Here is a 12,849-nt window from a genome sequence, read left to right on the forward strand (position 1 = left end):
AATGTTTTGTATAGTTAGTTGTATGCACGTTTGCCCTGTTGGTCTTATAGTGTGAAACATCTATCGAAACGTGGCAGGTAGGCCCTACTATGTGTATATTGCTAGAATGATTTTTTTTTTTTTAACTGAACTCCTAGGAAAAAGTGGGTGTCGTCGATCTGTTTTCCAGATATTTTTGGTTTTCTACCTGAGAACAATAGGCATAAGACTTCACCATGTTCACCCATGTGGGCTTTTATTGCCCATGAGTTTGTTTACACCCTGGGTGGACCAAAACATAAGGGGTCTAGTCCTGGTAAACTGATGCCCATAATTTTGCTCTTCATCTGCTGTGTAGGGTATTGTCGACCTCTAGATGTTGCATGATTTGGGTGGTTATTTTATATCCGGGCTGCTAGGGCCTATTTCATTTTACCGGGGCAAAATAGAAAGTGCAGGCAGTTCTGTGGAAATATTGGCGCGGAACAGCGTTGGTGGTTGTAGTTTAATACGCGTTATTGTGCAAGATGGCGGATGGGTACTCATGCGTGCAAAAGGCCTGCAATGGGCAGATTAGGCTTTCTTGGATCGTAGGATTGCTTTCTTTTCATAACACTATTAAATTCCCGAGCTTAGTCCTCATGTTTCACTACCTTTATAGAAAGAGGGGTGTGCCTTATGCATGACATTTGATTTTGGGGACACTTAGTACGATTTCCCGCTATAGGTTATAATTTGTGTTTTCAGAAAATGGTTTTTCCAACCACCCTGAAGAAGAGGCATTCTTTGGTTGGAGTCCACATCTTACCACTGGTAAGAAAAATGATGGACAACCCTTCCTCACCTAAAGAGTACGCACGGTACGATACTGAATCGAGCGTTGGTCTGCTAACACCAGAAGAACTGAAAAGCAAGTTCCACCACCTCACCGGGGAAAATGCATCCGAGATTTTAGATATGGCAAGAGTGGATGAGGACCCCAGCTCTTTAAAGCTGTTGACGCACTTTGCCATAGTAATGGCCAATGAGTTTGGACAGCCGAAAGGCCAAGTTCTAGCGGTGAGTATATATGCTAATAGTAAGCTATATGTTTCAATGAGTTTCGGAAGACTGGATTTAAGGTTGAAGCTGTATTTTATATCCATATGGTATCAGTGAATAATGGCGTGAGTCTGAAATCGCTCCTCGTCTGGCTCTGTTACTTGAGCACTTACTGTAGTTTGTTTTGAAGGCCATGTATGCTAAACTCGTAGCCTGGTTCCCAGACCGTGCAGTATTGCTTGCTTTTATGTTATGTACACTGTTAAAAAAAAAAGAAGATTTTACAGAACTTTCTTTACATGACCTGTCCTGTAAATCATTTTTATGGAAATAATCTGCGATTCAACAGAAAAAGTTTTTAAAAAAACAGAATATTAGTTTTTCACAGAATATTTTTTTCCTTCATCTCTGCAAATACTAATGTCATGTTATTTAACAGGTGCGTTGTAAGTTTACAGCAGTGTTTGTAACAAAACAGGGCAGAGTCTTTTTTAAGAGAAAATTCTTTTATTTTAAAGAAAGAGAAAAAGTTTTTAAAAAAACAGAATATTAGTTTTTCCACAGAATATTTTTTTCCTTCATCTCCGCAAATATTTAATGTCATGTTATTTAACAGGCGCGTTGTAAGTTTACAGCAGTGTTTGTAACAAAACAGGGCAGAGTCTTTTTTAAGAGAAAATTCTTTTATTTTAAAGAAAATTATTTTAGAGATGTTCACTTCCGGCCCGACTTCCGCTTCCTGTGCCAATTTTTGTCACGTTGTTGGTGAGTATATCTCCAATCAAAATCATCCTCCATCGGGTCATAGAAACAAAATTTGATCAAACCAATATGATATTCAGGAAGTATGGATTCATATCGTTAGTATGGTACTCAGATTTATGCCGGATGATAACTTATAACCTGCCAGTGCCTGCGTGAAAAAAACAAATCAATCAAGAAAAAAATGCACTGCGCTATGTACATGATGTAGGCCTATGCATTGTGGCAGTCACTGTCAGCGGGTTAGACATTTTCTCACGCGATGGCAACACCACTTGTTTTGTGGTATGTTTCCCTTGTGCCCTATTCCATTCACTATTCCACTTACTTGAGTATGGTGACATCTTGAATTGTGCATGGCCTTCTGTCATTGTCTGTCAGTGTCAGCCATTGCCAGTAGGCCACAGGGGAAAATTAAGAAGAGAAGAGTTGATACTGGTGTTTCGGGGCAACACTGCCGAGTCCCCCTGCTAGTGCTATATGTTCGCTTTATTAGGTAAACAGGCATAGCTGAGTGGGTAGGCCTACCGGTAGTACTAGGCCTACGGTAGGCCTATACGCATAAAAAAATTACTCTTCATCATGGACGGCAATGCTGTCACTGTGATCACCTGACGTAGCGTATCATGCATGGTCACGCCGTGCCATGCATTCACCGTGCCATGCATTCAGTGTGACGCAATGAAAACCACCTGAACTGAAAGCAAAACATAAAAGGGTAAATTTCAACTTTGGCCGCCTCGTTCTTCAGTATGAAGTGATGGAATACAGTCAAAATGTTTAGATTGGTTGTAAAATCTATAGACTATTAGCTTCAATCTGGTGCATGCCGTGTCATTGTGGGTCACTGTTTTCAGTTGATCGTCGGTTCTCAAAAAAAGGCGTGCAAAAAATTGGCAAAGTTACGCCCGTTTTTGCCGGGACATGTCTGTAAGCCGGTCTTGCATCGGTAGGCGCATGGCAGTAGCCTACACAGATTACGAGATGACCTACATACATGACATAAGGATACCCTGCACTCTACCACTCAGACACAGTCTTCTTTGCCTGTAGGCCAAGCTGTAGGCCTACACTCATAATCCGTTGACTAACATGACATCCCCCCTCTTAAAATATAAATACTGGGTTAATTTTCTAAAAAGAGCTCATTTATGATTTTCTATCTTTTTCAATTTCAGGTACCGGTACTGGTGACCGTGTGCTTTCCTTGTACCTGTGTGCTTCATTGACAGACTAAGTGGCAGTTTTGGGGAGTGTGTTCCCGGAGTGTGTTATTTATACTAAGTACCCGGTATGTACAAGTGTAGTCACTGCCATTACAGGTCAGATTCACCAAAGAGTTATTCGCAACACTATGCTATTCATAAGTATGTTAACAAGACCAGTTTTCCATGTGGTGTGCCTGGATGTACCAGGGAATTCAGGGTTTATGAAAGCTTCACTTCACATCTATCACGGGATCACTCAAAGGTTAAGACTTTGCGAAGTGGCACTGAGAAAACATCAGATGCCAGCAGTTCTACTACCCCAGGTCACCAGCCTGGGCAGGTTGGTGGTCCCCAAGGTCTACTTGAGGTTGAGGTTGATTTAACCTGCTCTCATTGTGAGATGACCTGTAGCCAATACAGTGTGTTGCTGGCTCACCTGAAACAGCACATGAAGAATGGAGTTGTGGTCACTTGCCCTTTCAAAGGTTGCATATCACAGTATAGGGTCATATCTTCCTTGACTTCACATTTGTCTCGAATTCATCAGGTATGTCGTGGCACTTCACCTAGCGGTAGCACACCAGTGCAGCAGTCAAATTCTGAAAATGGTTCTTGTGCCATGTCACCCTCTGTTGAGTGCGGGGTTGTTGGAGACAACATTGGAGCTGATGAAAACTTGCAAAACATGGACAACCAACAGCAACCTCTTCCTGCTGTGGAGGAACATGAGAATTTTGATGATGATTTGTCTGATGATGTTTTTCTTGAAAGTGTAGCTCTCTTTTATCTACAGCTTGAATCAAAGCATCATGTGCCACAATCCACTCTACAGAAGATTATTACGGGCATTTGTGACTTCCACGATAGAAGCCAAGAGCAAGTGCAGATTCAATTGAAAAAAATTCTTGAAGAAGAGGGCATTACTCCAGATCGAATACCTCTGATAGTCAATGAGGTTTTCAGCAATGATCTCTTTCATCTTGTGAACAACAGCCATGATGGTACTTTGAGGTCAAATTATTGCCGAAAGAAGTTTTACAAGAGCAATTTGAATTATATTGAGCATGTACAAATACGGTTAGGTAGAGATGGGAAAAATTTTGAACGGCACTATCAATATGTCCCCATACGAGAGACAATTGAGTCCTTCTTCCAAGATACATCAGTGCAGAAACAATATGACATGAAACCAACTTCTGCAAGTGGCATTTATGAAGATATACACAGTGGAGTTGTTTTCAAAAATCATGAACTCTTTGGGACCAATCCTCATGCAGTACCTATTCTTCTTTATCAGGATGCCTTTGAGGTTGTTAATCCCTTGGGATCGGCAAAAAATAAGCACAAAATTCTGGCAGTCTATGCAACATTTGGGAATTTACTTCCTCAGAATCGGTCTAAAATTGAACCGCTGCAATTGGTCCTTCTCTGCAGAGAAAAGGACTTCAAGTACTTTGGCATGGATGTGGTTTTTGGAAGGCTGGTGACTGATTTGAAGGAGATGGAAGAAAACGGAGTTGAAATTGCAGGCAAGCAACATGTACCTGCTTCTGTTCTCTTCATTCTTGGGGATAATTTGGGAAGCCATTCTATAGGGGGATTTTGTGAGAACTTTTCTACACATCCTTACATGTGCCGATTTTGCCTCCTCACACAAGCTGAGTTCCATGAAAACCCTCTAAATAGTGCAGAATCTAGAACAGTTGACAACTATGAGGCAGTTATTGCTCAGCAAGAAAGACATGAGGGACCATTCAAGGGAATTACCAAGGATTCTGTCTTCAATAGCCTGAAGTATTTTCATGTTTGCAACCCAGGTCTGCCTCCTTGCCTGGGCCACGACCTCTTTGAAGGTATTGTTAGATATGATTTGGCGTTGTTCATTAAAGACCTAGTGAAGAAGAAAAGGTTTACTTATGAATATCTGAATAGGACCATGAAGAATACTCAGTTGAAGGGTTTTGATGCAAATGATAGGCCACCAGAAATTAACAGCTCAGGGGAAAAAATATCTGGCCACGCTGTTGAAAACTGGTGCCTCTTGAGAAATCTCCCATTCTTCTTACATGCTGTCATTAAGGATCCGGAAGATAAGACTTGGCAGCTAATACTGCGTCTGAGAGAGATTGTTCAATTTGTCTGCTCCCAACGGATCTCACATGGGCAAGTTGTGTCTCTTCAGTCTTTGATTGATGAGTACTTGCTTGATAGGAAAGAAGTATTTCCTCTGGTAAAGCTTCGACCAAAGCATCATTACCTGCGACACTATCCTGAGCTTATCCTGAAGTGTGGACCATTGATCAGGTCATGGACCCTACGATTTGAAAGCAAGCATTCCTACTTCAAATCGCATGCCCGCCACTGTGCCAACTTCATCAACATTACAAAATCATTAGCAGAAAAACACCAGCTCCTGCAGGCATTTTGTAGACATGGCCAGTTTTTCAGTACTGGCATATTGGCAGAAAGAGCTATTCAATTTGAGCCCCATCTGTATACTCAAACTTTGACTTCTGCTATTGAGAAATGCGGCATGCATAATGTCGATGATGTTGAGATCTCAGACTCAGTTGACATAGATGGCATTCATTATCGCACAAAAGAGTACATCGTTCTCAATCACGTTGGTGTGGACCGATTCCATCTGATCTTTGGACTCATTCAGTCATTCATTTTGGGCCATGACGATGCTGGCACATGTACATGCCACTTCCTTGTCTCAGTCACACAAAGCATTTATAACCCTGAACTTGGAGTGTATGAGTTGAATGAAGCATCAGGTCCTGGAACACCAGATCCCAGCCACGCCAGCATGAAATGCGTTGACAGGCATCAACTCTTAGATACACAGGCTCTCCTAGCATACACTATTCATCACAGAAAGTATATTGCTCTGAAGCATTCTATCTGTTTCAACGAAGAACATTAATGAGGTACTTTGAATTTGCATTGCAGGAGTAAATTCTTACTCTTGAAAATTAATGAATGATCTCCACTTTTTTTCCAGTATCAGTATCACTAATCATTGTTGACAGTTGGCAAAATTCCTTGATTTTCGGATTCATGTAAAACAGGAAGTCCTTTCTGAAAAACTCTGTAGTGTGTAGCTGTACTGTCTGCTTCCGAAAAGTCATAAAATAATTGTGATGACTCTAACGACCCCTATCAGAGTCACCTACAGATTATTAGTGAACCCCCCCTCCAATTACATGTAATTTTCGATTCATTGCAGGACATTTCTGGTTGGTTCATGTGGTTGTACCATTTGAAAAATGAATTTCGTTCATGCATTGCTTATTTTTCTGTATTCAATTCCAGAGTATGGACCAGCAGGCAGGAGAGGGAGAGTTGATGGGGTTCCTTAGGAACGTTTTCCCCTCTATGGATAAAGACAGTCTGCAACAGATAACGACCACTCTTGTCGATACACTCGGATGCGACGATGTTGATGACTTGCGGCATGCTACGGAGGCGGACCTGGAGTTCCTAAAGCCCCTGCGCAGAAGGAAATTGTTGGCGGCTATATCTGAAAGTAAGCATTACCCGTACTCATTTTGTCTGTTTGCAGTGCTGCAGGCGCTACATGCTTACGGGAGATCCACACTGGGCACAGTGCATTAGACTTATTCGTGTGCTAGTGCAGGGCTAAAACAAAAATATGAAATGTTTGAAAGGATCCACATGTGCCTGGAGAAATTTAAGGTGATGTAAAAATTAGGGTAACTTGAAAAACGAGGCGAGCGAATTTAGTCTGACTTCCCTGGACTGGTTTGACCGTGTGAATAAATTAGGGTAACTTGGTGTGTAGGTTGGCAGAAAACATCTCCTGGGCCATGTTAATACCATAAGCCCTACAATTATCATCCCAATGGTTTATTGCCAACCATCCCAGCTCATGCCCAGCTCATGCCCAGCTCATGCCCAGCTCATGCTCATGCCCTGACAATACATGTGTGCATGATATGCATGGTGCTGGAGCAGTGTAAGCTAACAAGGGTAACGAGCAATATCCAGCTTCCAGTTGTGAATTGGACATTTTAGAGTTTGAATAGTGGAGCAAGTTGATCATTCAGATGTTTGCACGTGTTGTTCATTCCCATTGATTATCCAGTTTCAGGAAATATGCACAGCAATTCATCATCAGTAAACCTCAGTGGGAATGATAATTCAAGATCACTGTTGAAGAACCTATATCTTCACATGATGCATCATACATGATCTGCATTTATTTCTAAAAAATATATTCTGTCATTATTTTCAGGGTTTGCTGCTTCCTCTAGTGCAGAAGCGTCCGTATTTTTGGAAGTTTCCAATGTGTCATCCCCAACTTCGATCCCAGAGACCGACCTAGAGGATTCTAGTCGCTGCTCAACTCCACAGTTAGAACAAGATTTCATTGTGCCGTGGAAAAAGTTTCCAAGGAACGTGATGAAAAAGTGTTCGAAAAACCAGCATCTTACGGCCTCGGAGACACGGGAAGTGAAAAGAATTGTCGGTGATGAAATGAGGGCCCTCGGAATTACACACCGTGCTGCAATTCGAAAAGCTGCAGTTTCAATGTGCAACAAATATCCTCGTTCCTTTGAGGACCTCAGCATCGATGGTTCCAAGCTAGGTGATGGATTCCAGTCACTTTTCAGTGGTTTGGAGAACAGGGTGTATAATGAAAATTACAAGGAAAATTTGAAACGAAAATCCCAGGCTACAGCATCCTGCTCTGACAGTTCCGAATCTTTAGCGGACTTACCGGTAGATCAGTATGGATGCAGGAAGGGGATGTGGATGCCTGAGTCCCCTTCTGAGGAGGAAGTCACTGCACAGGTTGAGAAGAAAGATAAACTGAAGGAAATGCGGGACAATGACTATGATTATGAGGAAGTGATCAAGCTTATGTCAGAGACGTACTATCTACAACGCAAAGACATATGCAGTGGAATGGACATTTCTGAACTTTGCAAAGAATGGCCGTTCATCTTGTCGTACAAGTGCCTTGTAAACCATTTCCAGAACCTCACGGATATAAATCCCCAAGCAACGATGGAGGAGTCCCTACTTGCACGAAACAAAGGAAACCGCATATACGAGTTCATCTTATCACATCCTCAGAAAAAGAAATCTGGTCAGCTGAATAAGTGGGTACATCTCATCAAGGAGGAAGTGAAAGTGACCAAATCTACCGACCCTCAGAGCCAAGCTATCGTGTTCCTTCTTTTGAACTACTTTGACGAAGAAGAGGAAAGGCTCTTTCGTTTCTATGGGGTATGTTTGCACTTTTTAGTTGCCTTACTTTTTTTACAGTTGGCTAGTCCTCCAGCAGAAATATACATCATGCTCAAGGCAAGAGCCTGCCATCGCACCCCGCAAACCGGAAGTGTGACGGGAATACCAGGCAGGATAACCTCGCCAAAAGACTTGGGTTCTGTTTACGCAATACATTTGCTTATGCTAATGAACCTGTGTACGCGGTTGGATCAAACGCCATCTTTTAATCTAAAGAACTACTGGAAAACTCCTCTGGATGATGTCACTGCAGTCCTGAGCCAATCAGAGCAGTTATTGGTATCTATGAATATGTGATCTTTTATCTACATCAAGATTTCATTATTTCAGGTTGATGGCAGTAAGAAGAAAGTGGAGGAAGATAAACTGAAGCCCAACTCGCCGTTCATTGCAATCATCGGTGAGTGTTCTAATATCATAACAGACAAGAGTGTTATGTGGAATTCTGAGTTCGGATGATTGGAAGCAACATTGCAATCTTTTATTGCATTATTCTTCATCATTTTCTAAGGCTTGAAAGACTTAGAATTTCATGATTTTCCATGAAATCTTTTTTGCGAGGTCCAGCCATCCAGAATTTCTGAATCGGGCTGCACTTGCCCCCCCCCCCCCCGCTAAATACTGTTACATGTGCTACTTCTTTCCTTTCCTTCTTATTTCAGGTTCAAGGGAGGACATCTTCATCGGAAGAAACCTGTTCTACCTCGTGATTGAGGGATCGGTCGTAAATGATCAAATTGTCACTTTCCTGGAGGCAGTTATAAGCCTCTTCTCTTGTTACTACACCTTGAACCTTGAGTACCCCGAAGAAGCAGCAGTTACGCTGGAGTTCATCCAAAGGTGATTTTTGACTATGTTTGCTGTTATCACTTTGAACACATGCTGTAAAAAAATTTCAATCTATAGCCAAAATGACATGGTTGGGACTGGAAATTCCCCAATGACTTAGACGCTGGCAACTTAGGCAATGTTGAAATAGCGAATTTGATGAAAACCTGATTGATGCATCATTTTGTTGAATACAGTTTTCTTTGATTTACAGGGAACTGATCGGCATCAAACCACATCAAGTTCTAAACAAAGGAGGGAAAAAGAAGAAGAAAACAAGTGTTGCGCCAAAGATTGTGACCCTTTTGCGAGGAATAATGGATTTCGAATCGGATTGGCGTACAGATGAATAAAAGGCAATCTTCCAGGCTATGTACTTGTGTTAAATGGATGTTATAGGAATACTACGTGTATGGTCAAATATTATCTAGGGTTTATCAGATAGACCATGCTGTTCAGAACACATTGGTACTTGGAAGTTTGCTAATCGGACCAGCAAATCCAGAGATATGACCCTTTTATGAATTAGCTAGGAATGCCATAGGGGCAGCCATTGATAACATCATATGGCCTAAGCTTGACTCAATTTTTGATTAGGCCTTTTTCATAATGCATTCCCTTCATTGTTGGGAAGTGCATCCTGAAAAAAGCCTAATCAAAACTTGGTTCATATTTTAACTCTATGATGTCATCAATGGCCGCCCCTATGGCATTCCTAGCTAACTCATAAATGGGTCACATAACTGGATTTGCTGGTCCGATTTGCAAATTTCAAGCACCAATGTGTTCTGAAAAGCATTATATATCGGATAAACCCTGGATGATATTTGACCATGGTATTCCTTTGATTTAAAATGCACCTGAATATGTATCTCTAAGGTACATTCAGAGACAAGACTTGAGTAAGGAATAAGTCAGTGTTGTCGCCTGGCAATTTGTTTTGTAATTTTCAATCATTCATCCCAGAGTAATTGTAATGACATTGCACTGACAGCCATGTTGGGATTCAAGTGGCCTGTAATGACGTCACAACACTTCTGCATCCTGTCACAGGCAGATTGTCTGGAACACCTCTGCCAATTTACTCCCAACATGGCTGCCAGTTGCGTCAGGTAATATGCCTCCATTTTCAAGATGCCGGAGACATTTCCAGAACTACTGGCACTAGCCTTTATTTTTGTAATTCTCACTTGTGACTTAAAACATTAGTGGTTTGAAATTCTTTTGGCCATAATTTGGTCCTTACTACTCTATTTGCAAAGATGTGATTTAAACTTTTGATTTTTAAGTTTGTTTCTCAATCGACAAAATGTTTAATTCCTTTGTGAGTTATTATGCTTGTATCTGTGTTGTGAATCAATATGGACTGTGGACTTGTGGACTTGTTCCATCTTAGAAATTCTTGCCGGTGTAATATATGTGAGTGTTTCCCGTGTGTGAGTGTTTCCCCTCATTGTTTGGGAACGCTCAAAAATAGATTGACAAGTTTTTCTGTGTATCCCCCCTATGGAAAAGTCGTGGTCTCTCTAGCTGCCTATTGTTTGGAAACACTGACACATGGGGAACAACCACAGATGTTACACCGGTCCTAAAACCTGAACCAGAAATTCAACTTGGTATCCTGTTCACCTTGAACATGTGATTTACAATTAGAGGATTCTTGGCTTAGTCTAAAATTTCAAAAAGATGGGACAGTTCCACTCCATGTGTAGCTTCATTCGTGGAGATGACCAAAATTGTTGAGATCTTAGTACAGGTATCAGATAATTGTGCAAATGGTCCTGGTCTTTTTCTTTAAGTTTATTGTGCAACACTAATTGTGTTCCAAAAGTTTGGCAGCATATTGTTTTGTTTCATATTTTAAGGTTTTGCACTGTGCCGTTATCAGACCACGATCTGTCGGGGTATTAGCAATGTTGAGTATTTTCCCCTTCAGATTGAGTGGCAGTTACAGGGTTAACGTTTTATACATGTCCGTGTGATCCAGATGTTAATACTGTAAGGTACTTCTGTTGAGATCACAACTTTCCAGATTCTAGTGCCAGACTGTGCATTCTCTCTGGAAGGTGGTTTGGTCTCTCCTAGGGCACCTCTCAGTATATTTGTAATTGTGAAAGTGTAGCTCTCTTTTATCTAATTTCATATCGTTTCTATTTTTATGAATAAAACGTTAAAATTACAGAATTTCTGTGTTTTTATGGTATTCAGTTTTCTGTAATTTAACAGATAGTGCTTGCAGCAGAGTCTCAAGAATTTCTGTATTTTTACTGATCAACACATACAGATCATCTGTTAAAAAAAAGGAGATCTGTAGAACACTGACTAGATTATGCAGTAAAATTACAGGACGTCTTGAGACTCTGCTGCAAGCACTTTTCTGTTTTTTTACGGAGAGTATTTCTAACAGTGTATAGACGACAGCATGGGAATGTCCGTAATGCATCTTATTTGGGGGCGGCCATCTGTAAGGGGCCTATCACCTGATGGTGCAGATAGATGTAGACTGATATCCAAACTAGTGATGCTTACTACGACGTTTTCGGACCTCTAAAGTACACTCAACGGGGATATTCTCATCAAAAACAGCATTGATATGTTTCTTTGGTAACAAATTTTCTGAAACCAGGACATTTTGAAATCTCATTTAAGGAGTTCGGTAGTTTGTCCCTTTGGAAAATTAAACAAATATGTTTGATGGGCGTTTTAAACGGGTAACGATTGACTCATCTGTATCTGTATCGAGCCTCCTTTGCAATTTTAAGCTGCGGAGAGGGCCGTAAGATTACCCGAGGCATGACAGGGTAAATGAAACAAAACTTATTTACGTCAACCCCCCCCCCCTATCTATCGGTCGATTTCCCTCTTACTGGCGACCTCGTATCTCGTCTCGGGTATTTTTGTGTTTTATATTTATCTTAACAGCTTGATATTTAAGATTCGTTGTTGATATTTAATCCGTTATCCTCCTTTTAGGAACCTTCCGGCTCCGACTATGGAACTTCCGACACTCCTCCACCGGCGAAAAAGCAGCGTCTCGAAGAAACCAGCGTAAAACAAAAGAATGAGGCAAACCAATCAAAACCATGTGAGGCCCTACGCATAGCAAAAGAAAAGGTGAGGTCGGTGGCGACACAGAAGAATCCAAACGAATCTTTGTTGCTGGTTTATTTGGACGAACTGAGTTCCATAGCTTCCACATGCAACGATGACAACGCAAGTGTTTTCCAAGAATTAGCGCGTCAAGCTAAATACAATCAGGGTTCAGTTGACATTTCTTCATTCGCCCTCTCAGTTTTGGGAGGGGGTACGTGTGATATTGTAGCTAAAGCATTGTCAAAATGTGTAAAAAATGGAAAAGTGGCTTCAAAGGGGGAAAGATCCAGCGACAATGGCCAAGCAAATTTTAACCAGCGCGCGGCTTCCCCTTTGGCTAATCTCTACCCTCCCCATTTTAAAGGTATTCCTTCCCCTTTTCCATGGGGCTCTCCTTACCAGTTCGGGTTTCAGGGCTCTAGATCTTGGAGGGGAGGAAGAGGGGCGAGGTTCAACATGAATAGCAACAATAGTAGTATGCCCTGTTACTTTTGCGGCTCCAGTCAGCATTTTATTAAGAACTGTGAAAAAATGAAAGCAGCAAAAGAAAAAGCTAACATCTAGGCTTTCGGTTCTCAACCCGGGGAGACTAATTCCCTAGTGGGATTCCTTTTTCTCACGTGGGTTGGGGATCGGAGGCTCTTTCCACAGGTATGTT

General features: G+C 41.4%; 1 protein-coding gene across 2 annotated transcripts; it reads left to right on the top strand.

Annotated features, from left to right (window-relative positions):
* Window positions 1–1,758: 1,758 nt before the first annotated feature.
* LOC135496338 (uncharacterized) lies at window positions 1,759–9,599 on the top strand. Of its 2 annotated transcripts, XM_064785605.1 has the most exons (7): window positions 1,759–1,785; window positions 2,961–3,073; window positions 6,309–6,522; window positions 7,252–8,249; window positions 8,601–8,670; window positions 8,933–9,110; window positions 9,313–9,599. In XM_064785605.1, exons 3-7 carry the CDS (start codon window positions 6,312–6,314, stop codon window positions 9,449–9,451), a joined length of 1,596 nt encoding a protein of 531 aa, XP_064641675.1. In that variant the 5' UTR covers window positions 1,759–1,785; window positions 2,961–3,073; window positions 6,309–6,311; the 3' UTR covers window positions 9,452–9,599. The 2 variants fall into 2 exon arrangements, with proteins under 2 accessions (XP_064641675.1, XP_064641676.1); XM_064785606.1 differs by lacking the exons at window positions 1,759–1,785; window positions 2,961–3,073 and adding an exon at window positions 5,851–5,923.
* Window positions 9,600–12,849: the final 3,250 nt, after the last annotated feature.

Source organism: Lineus longissimus, chromosome 11 (genome assembly GCF_910592395.1).
Source record: "Lineus longissimus chromosome 11, tnLinLong1.2, whole genome shotgun sequence".
Classification (NCBI taxonomy): Eukaryota; Metazoa; Nemertea; class Pilidiophora; order Heteronemertea; family Lineidae; genus Lineus; species Lineus longissimus.